The sequence below is a fragment of the Salvia miltiorrhiza genome, chromosome 3 (assembly GCF_028751815.1).
Source record: "Salvia miltiorrhiza cultivar Shanhuang (shh) chromosome 3, IMPLAD_Smil_shh, whole genome shotgun sequence".
In the NCBI taxonomy this organism is placed as follows: domain Eukaryota; kingdom Viridiplantae; phylum Streptophyta; class Magnoliopsida; order Lamiales; family Lamiaceae; genus Salvia; species Salvia miltiorrhiza.
The window spans coordinates 56343944-56361689 of record NC_080389.1 but is presented as its reverse complement, the minus strand read 5'-3'; the positions used below and the strand labels follow the sequence as shown (position 1 = coordinate 56361689).

Sequence of the window (17746 nt, the reverse complement as noted above, 5' to 3'; positions counted from 1 at the left end):
ATTTTTGGACAACTACCCCACCACTAATAATACTTTATTTATTCTTACTTTTTACTTTTTCACCACTCCCAATATTAATTATAATACTTTTTCACCTTTTCACCACTCCCAATACTAATTATAACATATTTTTCTCCACTATCAATACACTTTACCATATTCCTTAAAACCCGTGCCGTCCCCAAAGAGGAACTTATTTTGGGGACGGAGGGAGTATTAGTTTAAATAGTATTACTAAATTATACTCGGATCAAATTGTATTTGTGCGATGATTTATATTTTAGAAAATTATTATGATGATGAAGCGCAGTCTGTTGGTAAGACGCTTCTCCTCCAACTAATAGGTCGTCACCTAGAGAATGTGAATGTGTTTTTCCTTTTTTTTTTTTGTAATAACAAATTTTAAAAAAATATATTTTAGAAAATTATGGTTTATTATTTTTTATTTGTAAAAAATATAAATCAACCAAGTGATATTATTATTATGAAGATAAAAATACGTATAAACTGCAAATTAAATCACACCAAATCGTGTTAATACAATTTGATTTGATTTTGATACTAATAAATTTCAATTTAATTTACTAAAATCATCATATACCTAATTTGCACTTTGGTTTGATTTTGGTGCCAAATAAAGTTCAATTTAATTAATTGACTAAAATCATGAAACCTAACTTGCAGTTTGGTTTGAATCTGATACTAATAAAGTTCAATTTAATGTACTGAAATCATCATATACCTAATTTGCACTTTGGTTTGATTTTGGTGCCAAATAACAGCAAATCAAACCGCGAACCCCCTACAAATATTACAGTCAAGAACTAGATTCAATCATATGAATAGATGTGAATGAAGGGAGTAGAGAGGGAAAGAACACATAGTTAAAAAACCTTTGTATAATTCTCAACCTACTTTCATTCAACTAGAATACCATTCCAGCTCAAGAGAGAAAGCCAAGTAACATTAAAGATCAAAAGGGAGCAAAATATTATCGAACCAATGGATTCGCTCAAAGGTAAATAAAATATTAAGGTTACAACACGCAAGCTGCATCGTTCAATTGAAAAGATTGAAGCATCCAACAAACAATCAACATTGTTTCTCATTGTGCAGCCATGAACAGTGGCAATGATTTCCCGATCCCCTTTGCCAGCTATACTTTCCTCAGTTGAATATTATGTGTGGATTCGGAGCGCCAGATGGGCTGTTTACCGCTTTGAACAACTGCGATATTCTCGCCTTCCTTCACTAGTCCTTGCTTCTGTAAGATTGGAAACAAATATTGTATTACAATCATTTCCCCTGATATAGAATAAGTAAAATAAACACTCCAACTGTTTAAACTTGGAGTTGGAAAAAAAGAAAAAAGAAAAAAATAAATAATGATCATGATGATGGATTGGACAAGCAAATTTGCTGTGGAGTGCGCTTCAGCGTCAAGAACAAAATATAACAGAGCATTAGGATTATAATTGTATTCTTTATTTTAGTTTGAATGTGAAGCAGCAATTCACATATCCTCAACCCTATAAGTGCTTTTTATTGAACTGTTTTAAAACACTTAATTGTGATAGATAAGCCTAAAAGGTGTTCACCTGTAATAAAGCCAAAGCATTGGTAAATGTCTCCTCAGCATCAGTAGAGAACTCCATGTGTATGGGGCAAACGCCTTGGTATAGAGCTAATCTCTGCTGTATCTTCTTCCTGTTAGACAATTAAATCATAGAATCTATTAAATGGAGAAACCATACTTGTTAAATGACACAGAATTCTGAATGCCAGTGAATCAGCTCCTCAAGTTTCACATATCAAATTGTTCATAAAGATTGATTATTAAATAACTAAGAGATCGAAACAAAAGGGAATTCAATAAGCCTCATTTCATATGGTGACATTTATCTTGGACAGAAGTCACTAAGTTTAATAGTATAATGTAAATTAGACAACTCACTCATTTGTGAAAGCGAAGATTGTGCCACGCGGTCGATAATGACTCAGTAGAATGGCCATGAAGCCACTTCTAGTGAAGACAACAATTGAAGTTCCAAGGTTATTAGACATCTTTGTTGCATGGAATGCAAACATTTCGCTCATATGATTCTGTAAAAGACAAAAATAAGAAGTGAATAATTTGCACATCACGTAGCACATATCAGATAACACAGAATTATCCATCCGTTGAGAAAACATTAGCCATACCTTGAAGGCTTGGCCCAGATTTGCTGGAGTTTGTGGCCCAGTTATCGTCGCTTCCATCCGCAAGGACACAGTGTGCATGACCTTAACTGCCTTCAGTGGGAATCTAATGTGGTATATTAACCGAATCAATTACGATGCAAAAATATATGAAAACTAGTATCAATGGAAAGTTAACTTACTTCCCGTGAGCAGTTTCTCCAGAGAGCATAATCGCATCGGCCCCTTCTTTAACTGCTATAGCAATATCTGATACCTCTGCTCGGGTTGGAGTGGGATGGACAATCATGCTTTCCAGCATATTTGTTGCCACTATGACTGCCTTGCCCATACTACGACATATTCCAATAATTTCTTCCTGCAAATGCGACATATTGACATATGTCAGTTTATAGCATGATGTATGGACTCAAGTGACGTCACTAGCGTAGATAAATCCAGTTAGCCATGTTTACAGCAGTCTAGACAAGAACCAAAGGCCAGTAGCAAAGATATGTCTTCTTTTAACACCACATTAATAATGTTACCTGCAATAAAGGGACCTCTTCAATCGGCAACTCGGCACCAAGATCCCCCCTGGCAACCATAGCCTGAACAAAAATCAAGTTTCAGCTAAATCTGCAGTCTAGCATCAATATATATCTAATGATATTATGAAAAGAAATAAGGCAGTAGCAAATCAAGAAAGAGACTGACACCAGTTCATCACGTAACAGAAGCTATGCTATCTCAGATATTCTTTTTCAAGGAGCGATCCAATTATTTTGGAAAATAAGTACTGCAAAAACACTCAGTAATTGACAACTGATGACCCAAATCAACTTGAACTTCTATAAACACAAAATCTTAAACAGATATGTATTTTAGAAGAAATGATATAATTATAAAGGAACGAGTTATCCCAAGATTAATGAGAGCACCCTAACTATTTACACAGTGAAAATTCAGTCCTTAGTGGCTAGTGCAAAATAACAGCATTTCATTCTCCAAAAAAAAAAGTGAAATAAATATCGATCTACTAACCCCATCAGATGCTGTAATAATTGAATGTAAATTTGGTATGGAATCTGCACTTTCAATTTTTACAATGACATGGATATCTGCGCCAGCATCTACAGGGATGAACATTCAGTTAAAGATTCAGCATTACTTATGCCAAACATACAATATATACTAATAAGCTGGAGTATGGATGCTGTTTGTACCTTTAAGATAATTCTTCAGTTCATGGACCACAGCTGCATCCTTGACGAAGGAAACAGCATAGAAGTCGATTTTGTTGTCCACTCCAAATTTGATATCATCCCAGTCCTTTTCTATTATAGAAAATTGGCAAAGTAAACTCATTTGATACAAGAAGTTACTCATTATGCATACAACATGGATAGAGAGCATTAGAAGTATCACAGATGTCAGAAAGTATAATTGCTGATCTAACCAGTAATTGATGGAAGCGTTGCGCTTTTTCCTCGAACATTGAGATGCCTTCGAGACATAAGCTCTCCACCATCAATAACTTCACATTTCACTGAATCTTTAGTCTTTGATTTCACCAAGAATGACATCATACCACCTGCATCATCAGGCTGTAGTCATTAAACAGACAAAAAAGAGGCATCTTCACCAAAGCTTCTACAAATGTTCCCCACATTCTGAAATTCAATTGATGTCAACTTTAATATTGCGCCCCCCCAACCCTATCCACTAACCTACATAGATAAATTACAAAGGTAGAAGGTTGTAACCACACACATGGAGATTGTTACCTATTTGGCAGGAGACAACGAACCAAATGAGATAATTTTATCTTCTAATAAGTATATATACTCAACTTCCATCTAAAATGATGGCTAAAGTAATAATTATGTGAGAGGGGAAACTTCTTTTTTTATGCATTTTACATTGGTAGCCCTGCGCCCTTATTCACTATCTAAATAAATATACTTCATCAGATAATATATAAAACGAATGATGCAATACATATTCGATAATGGGGAATTGCATAGCATTGATCAATCAGTTAGCTTCACTTATCGCCTTTCTAACCAGTAACTTAATAACTCCTTTCCCTCGCCTAATACAAAGGAGTAAATAAGAGGTATTCCTATAACAACAGTATTGTAGAATCTAATTTTTGGCTAAAATTGTTCACAGTTAATGCAGTTAATAGTATTATACCATCAACAAGAAGCATGTCCCCTGCTTCAACATCATTAACAAAATCATCATAGTTTACACTGACACAATCTGTTGTGCCAACTCCTCTTCGAATTGTAAAAGTAAATTCCTGACCAGTTGTAAGTGGAATAGGTTGGGGTAAATCTCCACTCCTTACCTCAGGACCCTGTCATTGGACGTCACAAAGCATTAGAAGCAAATTCATCAGACATGCTGAAAATATAATTATAATTGTTGTGATATGTTACAAAAATAACATACAATTTCGTGACTAACTTGACCAACTAAACACAACCCCTCTCTTCCCTACTAAAAAAAGGGACTTGCCTTGGTATCAAGCATGATGGCAATGACATTGTCTTTGGATTGAGCATTATATTCCTTGACCAAATCAATGACTTTCTGGTGAGATGCATGGTCTCCATGGGACATATTGAGACGGGCAACGTTCATTCCAGCCTCTGCAAGCTTCCATATCATTTCCCTGGTGTTAGTGGAGGGACCAATTGTGCAAACAATCTTTGTCTTCCGGCTGACAGTAGGCTTAGACCATATAGATGCTGATGTTCCGCCAGGTTGTGGAATCCCTTGTAAATATTGATTTTTCTCTTCTGCCTGGTCAAGAGAATTTGAAGAAAACTACTATTAGTAGAAGTACATCCACAGACTTGTCTGCTCAAGAATTTGTTTTTCAGTGGACACATTCAGATGCCACATAAGAATATCTAACCATGCCACATAAGAATATCTAACCATGAGTTATTATTGGATTATCATATTGTATCAGGATATCACACTTAACTTGATCGGGTCACGTTGGAAACTATGTCCTAAGAGATTAGGCTTCTTGCAATAACCAAAAAATAAATAAAAAATAACAGTAGCATTTATTAAGAAACCAGCATTAGAGGTCAATTCAATTTTACGAAGCAAATCACCACCACTGTCCCAAAGCATAATTCATATTGGGAAAAATTATGGGGGGCAAAGAAATAAAACGTTCAACCACACTCTTCCCAACAGTAACAACATTCATAAAGCTGGAAACGAGTAGTTGCTCCAAAAGAATACAATACTACATCCTCAAATAACACACACATACAGACCGGAATCACTTGCAGTTCAGAGCGCACGGCGCTGACTCCGCTGTGGCTCTTCTTCTCGGTTCGTCCCAAAACCTTCCCTTCAAAGCCATGAATTGGTCTCAGCTTGTCCACACGGATCCGATGAGATCCAGAGGCCGGATTCGCCGCAACTGCGCCGTGAATCAACCCCGTCGCAGCCGTCTGTGCCATTGCAGCAACAACCAACCTCGTGTAAAAAAGGTGGAGATAGGTAGAGAGAGGAAGTGAGGGACAGAGAACGAGGAGGCGCGAGTATAAATTAAGAGGCAGATTGGAGAAATCGTCGATGATTTTGGAGGATCGGCTTCTTGTTTGTATCGAATGAAAACTGGAGGCTGGTCACTACCCCAACAGTTAGCTCAACAACGGTTGGCAATTAGCATTGGGGTTTAAGGGGTAAAATAGGTTTTCCCAAAATGGTCGACGCTTAAGCCATGTCGATTCGGGCCCACGCCCAACGCAGTCCCTCCATTTGGAATTGGGGCCCAACACAGCAACGCTACTCTCTCTTATTTTCATAGCCGAAAAATAGATGTGGCGCCTAATTGTCACTGTCTCGTCATTGCATGCATTATACATGTACTAATAATGTAAAGTTACTTGGTTTCAAAAAAATAAAATAATGTAGAGTTACTTTCCTAAAAAAAAAAAATCTATATTCAAGATCATATAACAATATTGAGATTTTTCTCGTAATTTTCATTCATAAGAAAATATTAATACAATATTTTTTGCATTTGCTACTTTGCAACAAAAAAAAAATGAATCAATTACTCACGGTCATATATCGACAAATCCACATACATATAAATATAGGCAATAAGTTCATGACTTAATTCAATACTAATATAGTCAAAGTAAGCGCTTTATCAAGTCATTATTTGTATATTTAGTCTTCATTCTTCTCCCGCAACTTAGAAAAAAAAATCAACCAAAATATTTTATACCTTTAATTAGTTAGTGAGAAAAGATCCAACAATAGGAGTCGCTAAGTAAATTATGAGTGAAGGATACGCAATAAAAGTGTATTTGTTTTTTATCCTTTTAAATAGAAAGATAATATAATAAGGTATAAATTTATCATTTTAAGCGGGAACAAATTAAAATAATGGATAAACTTATTAAAGCAACACTTATTTTCCCAAACAATAATAAAATTTGTAAAAACATTTAATTTTAATCTATTTAAACGGGGGAATTACTCCATAATTATACTCTCACTCTTAGTCCCGCCACTCTTAATAAAAAGGGCGGGAAACTTTACTATGGCTATCATCATCTGAAGACTCACATCCCTAATACCAGAAATTCTCAGATCCAAATCTCCTACATCCTTCCACCAGCATTAGGTATTTCTCATATATCAGTTTCCCCAAAATTCAGCGTTTAATTCGAGGAACATGGATGGATTATCAACCATTTGTGCTGGGCTAGGAATAGTTGAAGAAGATGACAATGGGAAGCGCATTGGATATGCTAAGGGAGAGTATTGTTTAGGTGCCACTTATTCTTGCTGTTCTTGTTCTTTGTATTATTCATTTAATAGAAATTGAGATAACTGTGATCGTTATTTAGATGTTGTTAATTCGATTTTGCTCGAAATATTTGACAGATAACTTGAAGGATCTATTAAGGTTTCTACGGCGCGATGATCCGGAGAAAAGGGATGTATTCAAGCAAGTTTGTAAATGGAATACTGTGGGGAAGGATTTGATCCCGATTATTGAGTATTTCCAGGAAGACCGTAATTTGGTGCTGAATGCAGGTAACACTGAATGAGATTTCGGAAGTGTAATATGCTACATTCTAGATACAATTTTGACGAATCAAGCTCTTTTTTGTAGTGAAAGTGCTGGTATTTCTTACTATGCCCGTTGAGCCTACATCCGTTGACATATTTCAGCAAATTGAGTATCTTTGGGGACTGAAGTCCGCTATTACATTCAGTGATATTATTCCAGTAATAGTGTCCCTTCTCGAAAGCCCATTAGAAAATCTTGAAAGGTCAGCGCAGCGGTACTTGTTGATGGGAATGTTTTTACTTGCCAAAACAATTGGTTTACTTTTTCGGTGACTATTGGAGATTAAATTGCTGGAAGTTAAATTGTGATTTTGTTTTAACATTTTATGAGAATGGGAGTCTTAGTGTCTTTGGGCCTGGAGACTGTCACAATTTTGGGTTTTCTATCCTACCGGTTGGGAAACCCGATTATGTTTTCCGGTAGTTGGCCGGAAAATGTATTAGAGTGCGGAAGCATGTTTCAGAATTTTGTTGGATGAATCAATGTGGTGCATTTTTTTGTGATACTTTCTGAACTTTAGATACTCGTCAGATCATTTGTTAAATGCCTAGTCAATTTTGGTTTCTCATAGGGTACGGTACTATAGAATTGCAAATATTTGAAATATTACACTAAACAATTAATGCTTTGGGAGGATGAGAGTTTCATTTCTGGAAAGTAAAGAAATAGAGTCATTTTTGTTTTTGGCAAAGATAAAGGGAGATAAAAATTAAAGTTAAAATTAGTAGTAGCATGCTTTCTTATAATTAATTTGTTTCTGATTGACAAGAAGTGACGGGGGTGAATGATGGTGATTGCTTGTTATAATATGAAAGACTATAACTTGTATGGTTAAGATGCTCAGTAGTACTGTTCTTAAATTTCATCATTGAATCCAACCTGACAGTTTGCTTCATGTTTTGCAGTGGATCTTTTACAGAGGATGATTGGAAATTGGTTCAGCTGGTCCTTACTTTATTTCGGAACGTCCTTGCTATTCAAGATATATCAACTCAACAGAAAGCTGCAGGATCAGCCACTCAGTTTCTGTTTATTCGAGACAGCTTTTTAGAATTATTGTTCCAGGAGAATGTTATGGACCTGATTTTGGTATTATCGCAACACACTGGTGGTTCTCAGGGCTACCTTCGTCAAGATAACTTGCTCTTACTGGAAACTTATTATCACATATTCAAGGGTCAAGATCCTGAGTTGATTGCTAAGGCATACTTGAAAAGCTATGAGGTTTGTGGATTGTTATTTTTCTAAGATATGCTTTTCCACCCTGTCCAAACTCCAAAATTGTTAGCAGTAAAATATATCTGGATAACTTTGAGGATAACAACATATTACATTTTCATATTGAGCTTTCTCTTCAATGGGAATATACGTTTATTAATCAAATCTTCATTTGTATGTTTTTGTGTGCATTGAGCCTTTCCAAAGTTTCAGTGCTTCTTTATATTTCATTGTTCATGCTTCAGCTTAAGTACTTCTTATGATATGTTAATTAGGTTGAAGACAATGCTGAAAATTTAGTTAGCAGTCTCCAGTCCATCATGAAAGAGGAACAAGAGAAAAGAAAGCTTACCAGATTTCACAATCTAAGTTGCTATTCAAAGTTTACTGGAACATATACCCGAGTCACCTTGGTATGGCACATAATCATTTTTGATGTTCCAGTATTATACTTCTGACACAATATTAAACATTTATACTGTGGGGGGGGTTAACTTTAAATCTACAACAGGATGGTTCTAAAGCACTTCTGAAGGGAAACCCTTCTCCTTCTGGTGATGCTTTGTTAAAAGGTCCTAAAGTTATCCGAGGTCCACCCAAAAGAGAGATATGGGACCACAGAGAACTACCGTCAACAAAAAATAAAATTCTGCAATTACTCGATGGTTTTATGAGCCAATTTCTGATGGGAGGATACAATGGTACTAGTTTTTTCATCCACTGATATTTTCCCAAGTTTTTCTCTCTGTAATTTTGATTTGATATTTGATCTCATTTAGATTATGTTTCCTTCAGTTCTGATGCAGTCAATCCGTGAAGATATTGATAAAGAACATCTCGAAATACAGAGCACTGATGTTATCATGTTTTTTAAGGTTGCTGAGTTTGTCACATCTTTTCAATATCACAAATGTGTAGCTTCTAAGGTATGAAACAACAGGTGGAACTTATAACATTTGATCTTGACATGGTTTACATTTACTCTATGGTTTAAATATAATTGTATCTAACATCTAACATGACTTTGCCCGATCAAAAAAAATATATATATATAATTGTATCTAAGAATTTTGTCTCGGGGGCGCTAAATGAGCAATTAGAGTTTTGGCCTCAAGTTGGTACCAACAGAAAGCAAAACCAGAAAAGAAGTTATATGTGTGTGTATATATATATATATATAGATATATATATATATAGAGAGAGAGAAGGGATCAATAGAGAAGCTAAATATTTGAGAGAAGGAGAGAAGGCGAAAGCCGGTCTGAATAAGTCAATAATTTTACTGAATACGCCAACAATTTTACTAAACAGAATAAATGTGGCTTGTTATTTACTGAATGTCTATTCATGCGGTCTCTTGATTTATTCGGTAAAGTTATTGACTTATTCAGAACAAAATATATCAACTTTTAGGCTTTAATAGGGTTAACCTTACTGTAAATCTTCTGGTTCTTGCTCTCATGCATCATACTTTTCATGTAAATCTTTTGGTTCCTGCTTCATGTGTCAAATCTTACATTAGCTGTTCTATGCATTGACAGCCCATTATTGATGCTGAGAATGAGGAGCCAGTGACTTCTCTTGATGATGACATCTTATTTAAAGGCAGCATATGCGGCCCAATTGCTGAAACATTGACCGAGTCTATGTTTCTACTGGTCATTTCAAAATGGCGTTATGCATTTGAAGCTTTGAAACAAACAAATGACTATAAGTTTCTTTCAGCAGCAGGGTCCCTTGCAAAAGTTATGGTAATTAATCTTCAAGCTTAAGTTCTACCATATTCATCTTCATAAGTTGATAACGCCCTTCTCTTGCCGCATTTGTACCTAATTTGCATGCCCTTTTTGAAATCTTTCCTTGACAAATATGTGCATCTCTCCTCTAATAGATTTTTCCATGAGTTTCTACAAGCATGCTATCTGTTGCATCTTCTGATATATACAATTATGTCCTTTGAAGATAAGAATGCTGGATTTGGTGCTAAAGCAATCCCTAGAAGATTCAAAGGAACCTCAGACAGCTCGTATTCTTCTATACAAGTTATTCTATGATCAAACTGAGGAAGGGATGACTCAGTTTCTCTTGAATCTGATTAAATCCTTTGACACTCATAAACAATCTAAAAGGTTTTACTCTTACACTGTGCTTAATATTTTTTACTGCTAGTTGATACTAGAGGCAGGCGTATTTGTGCTCCCAACTTTTTATATGCCATTTATATTTTTCCGTTCATTTTTAGAAATACATAATCATGATTACAAGCGCAGAAAATGGTTCATGTCTGCTGTCAACCACTCCTTGCTTCTCATGAGGGAATTGCTCTATTCGAACCTTTTCTTTATGTACAAAATAACAATTTTTGTTAACCATAAATTGCAGAGCCTCTGATATTGCTTAATCAGTTTTACTTATTTAACTACACTGGTCCATGACATTGTACATGGTGATTCATAACTAGCATCCAGTTGTCTCACAAATCAATATTTTTCTTAGCTAGAACATCTGGCTCTTTGGTGGAATCCCTTGCAATGTAGGAAGTCATGATCTTTAGTTCTTTACCTAGACAAAAACTGTGCTCTTCTACAACATTCAACTCATTTTCACTTGAAAACTCATGCACATATAAAAAAAAAAAGATGTATATCATATACACCCTCCGTCCACAATAAGTGTGGCACAATTGCCTTATGCGGTATCCACGAAGAGTGTAGCACTTTCCTTTTTAGGACATGACCTCACACTGGACGAAGAGTATAACACTTTTCTTTTTAGGACATGATCTCACACTCAGCCCTTATAATTCAGCCTCACAACTACTCCTTATTTACCAAAAAACCACCCTCTAGTCCACACTCAATACTTGTAATTCAACCTCAACCAATGGTGGGATCCTTTCTCCACTAAAGAAACATCTACCAACTTTTATTAAAACTCGTGCTGAACCCAATGTGCCACACTTATCGTGGACGGAGGTAGTATGACTTTGTTTTTGAAAATCTGTCTTGCATCAACAAATGAATCAGTCATTCTATTTGATTTGTAGCCCCATGGTCTTAGTTTTAGCACTATGATGACGACGTTCATCTTGGCTGATAATTGTTTACTCTTGACGGTATTGAATCAAATAATGATTCTTTCAAATAATCTAATTTGCTGTAAGATTATCTTTTTATTTTGAAGGCAAACTAAATTATCTCCAGCCTCTAATTATCTTACAAATGACCATATTATATCTTGTTAGTTTTCACCTATTGCTCTGTGCCAGTTGATTTCACCTGTTGCTCTGTGCCAGTTTAGATTGTATGTTACAGGGAGGAGTCAATTAACATTAACAATTATTTTAATTTTTAAGTTACTAATTTTTAAGCCTCACATTCTTAAATACTGGTACTCCTGTAGCAGCGTCGTGTTATGCTATATCTAATATTTATATATTTGGAAGAACAATTGTATGTCGAAGGATGTTAAATTGAATCTGAGGACCACCCAAGTCAAATGCTGGGTCATTACGATGCTTCTGTCTAGATTAGAGCATGCTCATTTGGATGCTTCTCTGTCTGCTGGCTCATATAATTCGTTTCAGTATAGATGTGCTCCATTTTGGGCATTCCATGCACCTGACAAAGGTTTAATGAATTTATGCACCTTAATATGGCTTCCAGTTTGCCAATCATGGGAACAGATAAAAGTTCTGTGAACCGAGCTAAGGACTTGCACACTAGCACTGACCACCAAACTGTGTATTTAGCAGGATCACAGCATAATATCAATTTCAGGCAGAGATCTTGAATGACTTAAAACTAAATGCACAAGTTCAATCCACACATGCACATGCTAGAATTAAACTTGGGATGTATTGGCATCAGTAATGTTTTTTTATCCCAAAATAAACATTAGTTTATTTTTCATTTTATTGTTTTCTTAATTCTGCTTCTACGATTTTTCTAGTGATCTTGCCAACTTGGTGGAAACTATGCATGTGGTTCTGCGACTACTGGAAAACCTCCAAGCACGGGGCACTCTGAGGGTACATTTGATTTACAATTAACTTTTTTATCTATAGCAGCTACTTGCTTTTTAGTCTTGGTTGGAATCTCTGGTTTTCAGTTCATCAAGCTGCACATAGAAGTGCCTAAGAATTATTAACTTTTGAATATGTATTCAGATTCTATTTAGAGCTATTAGTTATCTAACCTATTTCCTGGAGTTTCTTGTACTGCTGTACTGCATAATTTGAATAGACTTTCTTTTAGGTCATTTGATTTTATTGATAAGCTTTGTCCTAAATTTGATTAGATGCTTTAAAGTGCTGTCTACATATTGTCCAACTTGATTCTAATCATAGTGGGTTTCTGGAATTTTGCTTTCTTGACTAAAAGCAAGGACTAGTTATATTATGTGTTGAGCAATAGAAAATTGTCTGGAGGAAAGAAAATGATGCCCGACATGTTTTAATTCAATTTAATGTTACATTCCAAGTTATGGCATGTCTCTCTTTAGCATACATTTCTGGAGGGACAATCTTATCCCTTTTTTTGAGATATAAGTTTGTCAAGACTTGGAAAGCAGTAGTGTTTAAATTCTTTATGGTACTATTTTCTATAATATGTTTGAAGAAAGCAACAGGCTTGTTCTTCCAATAAAGGTCAAATGTTCATCTTTTAGTATATGTCGCCAGATTCAGTATATACTCAAAATTGGTTAAACAGATATCTTGTGTAAATTCTGTATGTTTAAGATTTAACTTTTCTTAAATGAAGGTCTCAAAAAAGTTGAGAAAGAGAAAAAAGAAGGCAGAGACCAAGAATGAAAATGTTTGTGAACCAAGTGTGGATAATGTTAATATCCAGAATGAGTTAGGCAGCTCTACTTGTGAAAAACCAATTGATGGCAACATGTTGGAAAAGGAGACATCAACAAATGACGAGTTTAATACTGAGGCTGATGAAAGCATCAGGGATGCCATAAATGTTGATGAACCTGTAATGAATCCTACCAATCTGAGGTGCAACAACGCAGAGGGGGATGACAGAAATATTACTGATAATTATGATCCGCACACTGACGATTCTTCTGATGAGCAGCCAATATTGGCAGATGAAGTTGATTTTAAGGTATCCACTTTGGTGTCTGCTCTTGCTAGCAACACTATTATTCAGAAGTTATGCTGGCTGCTGAAGTTCTATAAGACAAATTCCATCACCACGAATCATTATATAATAACTGTGCTCCGACGAATTTGTGATGATCTTGAACTATCTCCGATGTTGTACCAGGTATATATATGAGCGATTCTTTTATAATCTGTATTTGAATCATTTGGAATAGATAATTTTAGATGGAAGTGTCTCATAATAATATCTCAATCAATTCTACAGCTATCACACCTCACAATATTCTATGATATCCTGGAGGAGCAGAAATTAAGGCCACGCAAAGAATATGAAAACATTGTCAACTTTTTGACAAGTTTGATACGGAGAATGCTACGGAAAATGAAGAGCTATCCCCTTCTTTTGGTAGAAGTTCTATTTGTAAAGACACGAAAAGAAAGTCATTATATAAGTTGTGGATCTATGATTAATGAGCTAAACAATATCAAAAACAAAGCTGGGGAAGACAGAAATGGAACCAAAAATGGAGGAAATGGCTTTTTTGAAGATCAAAAATGGGTCCGCAGGAGTATAGCCGATGCCCTAGGTGATGATGATTATGTAACACCTGGCCAGGACAACCAAGAGTAAGATATCTTCAACATTAGTTCATATTTTTTGTCGCAGCTTTCCAGAGGGAGCTAAGAACTGATTAGAGTAGTTTGCCATTTTGATCAGAATAAGAGCTAATTCTACAAATAAATTATTTTGGATTATTGATGTTACCCAATGCATAATGACTGGCATGATTTCCAGATCAGAATGTTGAAATTTCCTTTGGTCTGAGGTTCTGATGAATGATGTACAGGGAAGATGATCCTTTCAAAGATAACTTTCAGAAGTTCAGGCAAAATCCAGCAGAAGAAATGATTGAAGAGAGTGAAATATCTGACAGGTATCGTTTCTTTACAATTTTAGCTCTTTTCTGGTTTCTAGTTTTTTTTTTTTTTCCCTCATTTTCTGTTGCTTCCCTAATTCAGGGAGGGTTCTGAAGAGGAACCTGGCGGATTATCAAGGAGAGGAAATGGCCTTATGCTTAGTGATGAAATTACTGGAAAGCTTAAGGATCTCTATGAGAAGTTAGTTCTTCCTATATTGTTTTGGAACATTACAAGACACTAGTGCTCTAGCATGAACTCAGCTTTTAATGATCAACTGAATGTATTCTTTTAGAACACTGTGGTGGTTTAGTTTGCCTGCTACTTCAAGACTTTCATGATGTTTTGACATTCCGATTTGGAATAATTTAAAGATCTTGGTATGTTAGGTATAAGGACAACCCAGAGTGTAGTAAGCTCATTGCTGGAGAGCTTGATCCAGATGGAGATATTTCAAAACCACAAATTTCTAAGTTGCTTAGACAGCTTAGACTTGAAGTGTCAGCTAAAGCAAAGAAACAGAGCTCTGATACCTCCAATCAACTTCAGAAAAAGAAGAGGGCTCCTTCAAAAGATACTACTCATCCCAATTTAATACCAACAGAGAAAAGCTCATCTTTAGGGAGACCACTGTAAGTGTATGCTTTGAGGATTATGCCTGGTCTGTGTTTTTATCACTAGCTTGTCTGGCCTGGTTCAGGCTTATTCAATCCTGATTTATCACATAGGTCGGAATATAATTGCAATGGGAAAATTTTGAATAACAAGATTATCTCTCTGTCTTTCTGTTCAAGTTGATTGATGGCCTTCCACTTTCTTGTTAGGCACTCTAGAAAAAGAGTAGATGCATTTAGTGTTAGTCAGGAGCAGCAGATTAAAGAATTGTTCGAACAGTAAGAGTTCTTTAACCATGTCAATCATAGTTTACTTAAATGACTTTTTACTCAAATAAATAGGATTTTCTGGTGACATGTTTGACTTGTTGAAGGTTCAAAGATCACAGGAGGTGCAGCTACATGATTGCTAATGCGCTTGATAGTTCTGGTAGTATTTCCACCGCTCAGGTTTCCAGAAAACTTAAGCAACTTGACCTTATCAGGCCAAAAAAGAAGAAGCCCCAGGCTAGCATGCATTTGAGGGATGAGACTGTAAGCGAATTTCCTTCAGAAGGTGCAAGTGACTCTGATGGTGAAACATTGTCGTCTCTGAGGATTAGGTAACCTAAAACCACTGCACTTCTTGCATGTGATTGCATCTACATTGGAAAAATTGTTCTTGAGTATCAATACATATCTCAATCCCTAACTAATTGTTGAATAAAAATACCTACAATCTGCTTATAGGAAAACAAGGTACTTTTATTTATGAAAATAGTCTCATTTTAAAACCCCTTGTGAGGCTGCAAACTCTCAGTTGCATTTTAGTGAAATTTCCATAATAAGTAATATTGGCAGCAATGAGTTCATTTAAGTCTGCCAGATCTGGCACAGCATCTGCAGCATCTCATGCACCCTAATTAGTGATCACATAGTTACTTGGTTAGTTTCCTTTCACATAAAAAATGACATAATTACCTGTAATAAAATTATAATGTAAGAATATTTAGCACCTTCTATTATTTTCTTTTTAGGGGCAAACATAAGCGGAACGGAAGTCATTCTGATAAGAGTAACAATAAGAAGGTAGCCCGAGAATCGCCTGGAGACATCTCCGATGATGAATTACTTAGCTCTGTGTTGGCGTACGTCTCTCTCTCTCTCTCTCCATACGCACACATACATCATGGATTACAGAGTGTTAACTAGTGGTATTTGTAGCAATATGAAATAAACATACATAAATGTGTTAATATGCATATTTTGTTTTACCATATTTAGCATGATAACATGGTTGGCCTCAGAAATCATTTTAGGAATATTTCAAGATCTCCTTGTATGGTATCTGTATTTAGTACTTGATCCTGTAAGGGGACTTACAAGAAGCCAATAACTATCGTTACATCATGTACTGCTAATGTGAATCAAATATCATCAAGAAATTATTTTTTCCGCCTACCATGTTGTTCACTTGTGGATATGGACATTTAGAGCTAAGATTTATTTCGTATTGATAAATTCATCTAGTTGTCTTTTTCCCTTTTTTTTGTGTAAGCTTGAAAATGTTATATTCTATTGAAAATAACTTGTTTCGCCAAGGTGCTATGTAGTTTTCTTTCTGTTTTGTTCTTCATTTTGATTGGTCAATAACTACTCATTGATCACAATAAAGAAAACTGCTCTACTCTAGGATGAGTTGGTATTTGAGAAAAGGCTATAGGGAAAGCATCGTTGTAATGCAAATGACAACCACATACAATTACCATAAAGAAGCTGGTTTTACCATGCAAGGACTTCTTGTTCCGTTCTGATTCTCTGTTATATGTTTCTAAGTAGTCTGTTCTTCAATCAGGAAAACAAAGAAAAAACCTCGTAGCAGTGATGATGACGATGATGTGGTTCTGGCTGATGCATTTGGGGAGAATTTATCCAAGACCGACTTCAGTGGCAGGGATACCCAAACCCCAGAAAGGTATTCAAGTCTTGGGCTGCATTTGCATACAGTATGTGTGTCTGCATTTGTTTTTCCTAGTGCCTGAAAGTTACCATTTTGTCCACGCTGCTCTTCAGTTGCAGGGACGATTCAGTGCAATCGAAACAGATGGGTTCCGAAGAAATTGATTTTTTTGACTTAGCGACTGAAACAATTGGAGAGGGAAGTTACAAGGAAGCTCTGGATGATGAGCTGGCAGATTTTGATGAAGACTCGCAGCCTGTAAACATCACACAGGAAAGTGGTGCATTGAGAAGGCAGCGGAGGATGGTAATCGATGAGGATGATGAGGAATAATATAGCAGCTAATTTGAAATGTAGAGCCTTTCTATATTCAACTCTAACTCCTTTCAAATGGTTATGCTTTGCCACTTGTTTGCCGTTCCATCCGAGTCTATGCTTTCTGCTACGTTTCATCTTGTGGATTCGCATGATCAGAGTTCCCGTGTAAATGGCAAAAAAGAAAAGAAAAGAGCAAAAAAAATAAATTAAAAATGTTTTGTTACTGCTATAGTTTGTTATTTTCAACTTCTAACTTTTCAATTATATCTCTTAAAGTATTTACTTCAGTTGGAGTTTGGCTCACTCTAAGTAGTCTACTT

At 35.7% G+C, this 17746-nt stretch overlaps 2 protein-coding genes across 2 annotated transcripts; one reads left to right on the top strand and one right to left on the bottom strand.

Moving 5' to 3' along the window:
* Positions 1 to 881: 881 nt before the first annotated feature.
* On the bottom strand, positions 882 to 5882 carry LOC131014594 (plastidial pyruvate kinase 2). The gene is made up of 12 exons (XM_057942609.1): positions 5484 to 5882; positions 4705 to 4992; positions 4378 to 4543; positions 3638 to 3772; positions 3405 to 3515; positions 3223 to 3311; positions 2727 to 2789; positions 2382 to 2557; positions 2203 to 2305; positions 1955 to 2103; positions 1599 to 1707; positions 882 to 1264 (listed from the first exon to the last, which is right to left on the bottom strand). Exons 1-12 carry the CDS (start codon positions 5670 to 5672, stop codon positions 1157 to 1159), a joined length of 1686 nt encoding a protein of 561 aa, XP_057798592.1. The 5' UTR covers positions 5673 to 5882; the 3' UTR covers positions 882 to 1156.
* An 838-nt stretch (positions 5883 to 6720) lies between these two features.
* LOC131014593 (uncharacterized) lies at positions 6721 to 17531 on the top strand. Its single transcript, XM_057942608.1, has 20 exons — positions 6721 to 6998; positions 7114 to 7266; positions 7346 to 7505; positions 8209 to 8527; positions 8797 to 8934; positions 9033 to 9222; positions 9317 to 9447; positions 10063 to 10272; positions 10484 to 10650; positions 12473 to 12551; positions 13285 to 13800; positions 13903 to 14264; positions 14486 to 14572; positions 14658 to 14756; positions 14945 to 15187; positions 15380 to 15448; positions 15544 to 15771; positions 16186 to 16296; positions 17004 to 17123; positions 17222 to 17531. The coding sequence occupies exons 1-20, from the start codon at positions 6902 to 6904 to the stop codon at positions 17439 to 17441; spliced, it is 3699 nt and encodes a 1232-aa protein (XP_057798591.1). The 5' UTR covers positions 6721 to 6901; the 3' UTR covers positions 17442 to 17531.
* The last annotated feature ends 215 nt before the right edge of the window (positions 17532 to 17746 follow it).

Excerpts from the sequence above, each read along its gene's own strand:
- LOC131014594 (XM_057942609.1), bottom strand. The coding sequence starts at position 5,672 with ATGGCACAGACGGCTGCGACGGGGTTGATTCACGGCGCAGTTGCGGCG. Across the intron at positions 2,558-2,726 it reads AAGAGGTCCCTTTATTGCAG|GAAGAAATTATTGGAATATG; the intron begins GTAACATTATTA and ends TCGCATTTGCAG. Across the intron at positions 1,265-1,598 it reads ATGCTTTGGCTTTATTACAG|AAGCAAGGACTAGTGAAGGA; the intron begins GTGAACACCTTT and ends CCAATCTTACAG.
- LOC131014593 (XM_057942608.1), top strand. The coding sequence starts at position 6,902 with ATGGATGGATTATCAACCATTTGTGCTGGGCTAGGAATAGTTGAAGAA. Across the intron at positions 7,267-7,345 it reads TAATTTGGTGCTGAATGCAG|TGAAAGTGCTGGTATTTCTT; the intron begins GTAACACTGAAT and ends TCTTTTTTGTAG. Across the intron at positions 17,124-17,221 it reads GATACCCAAACCCCAGAAAG|TTGCAGGGACGATTCAGTGC; the intron begins GTATTCAAGTCT and ends GCTGCTCTTCAG.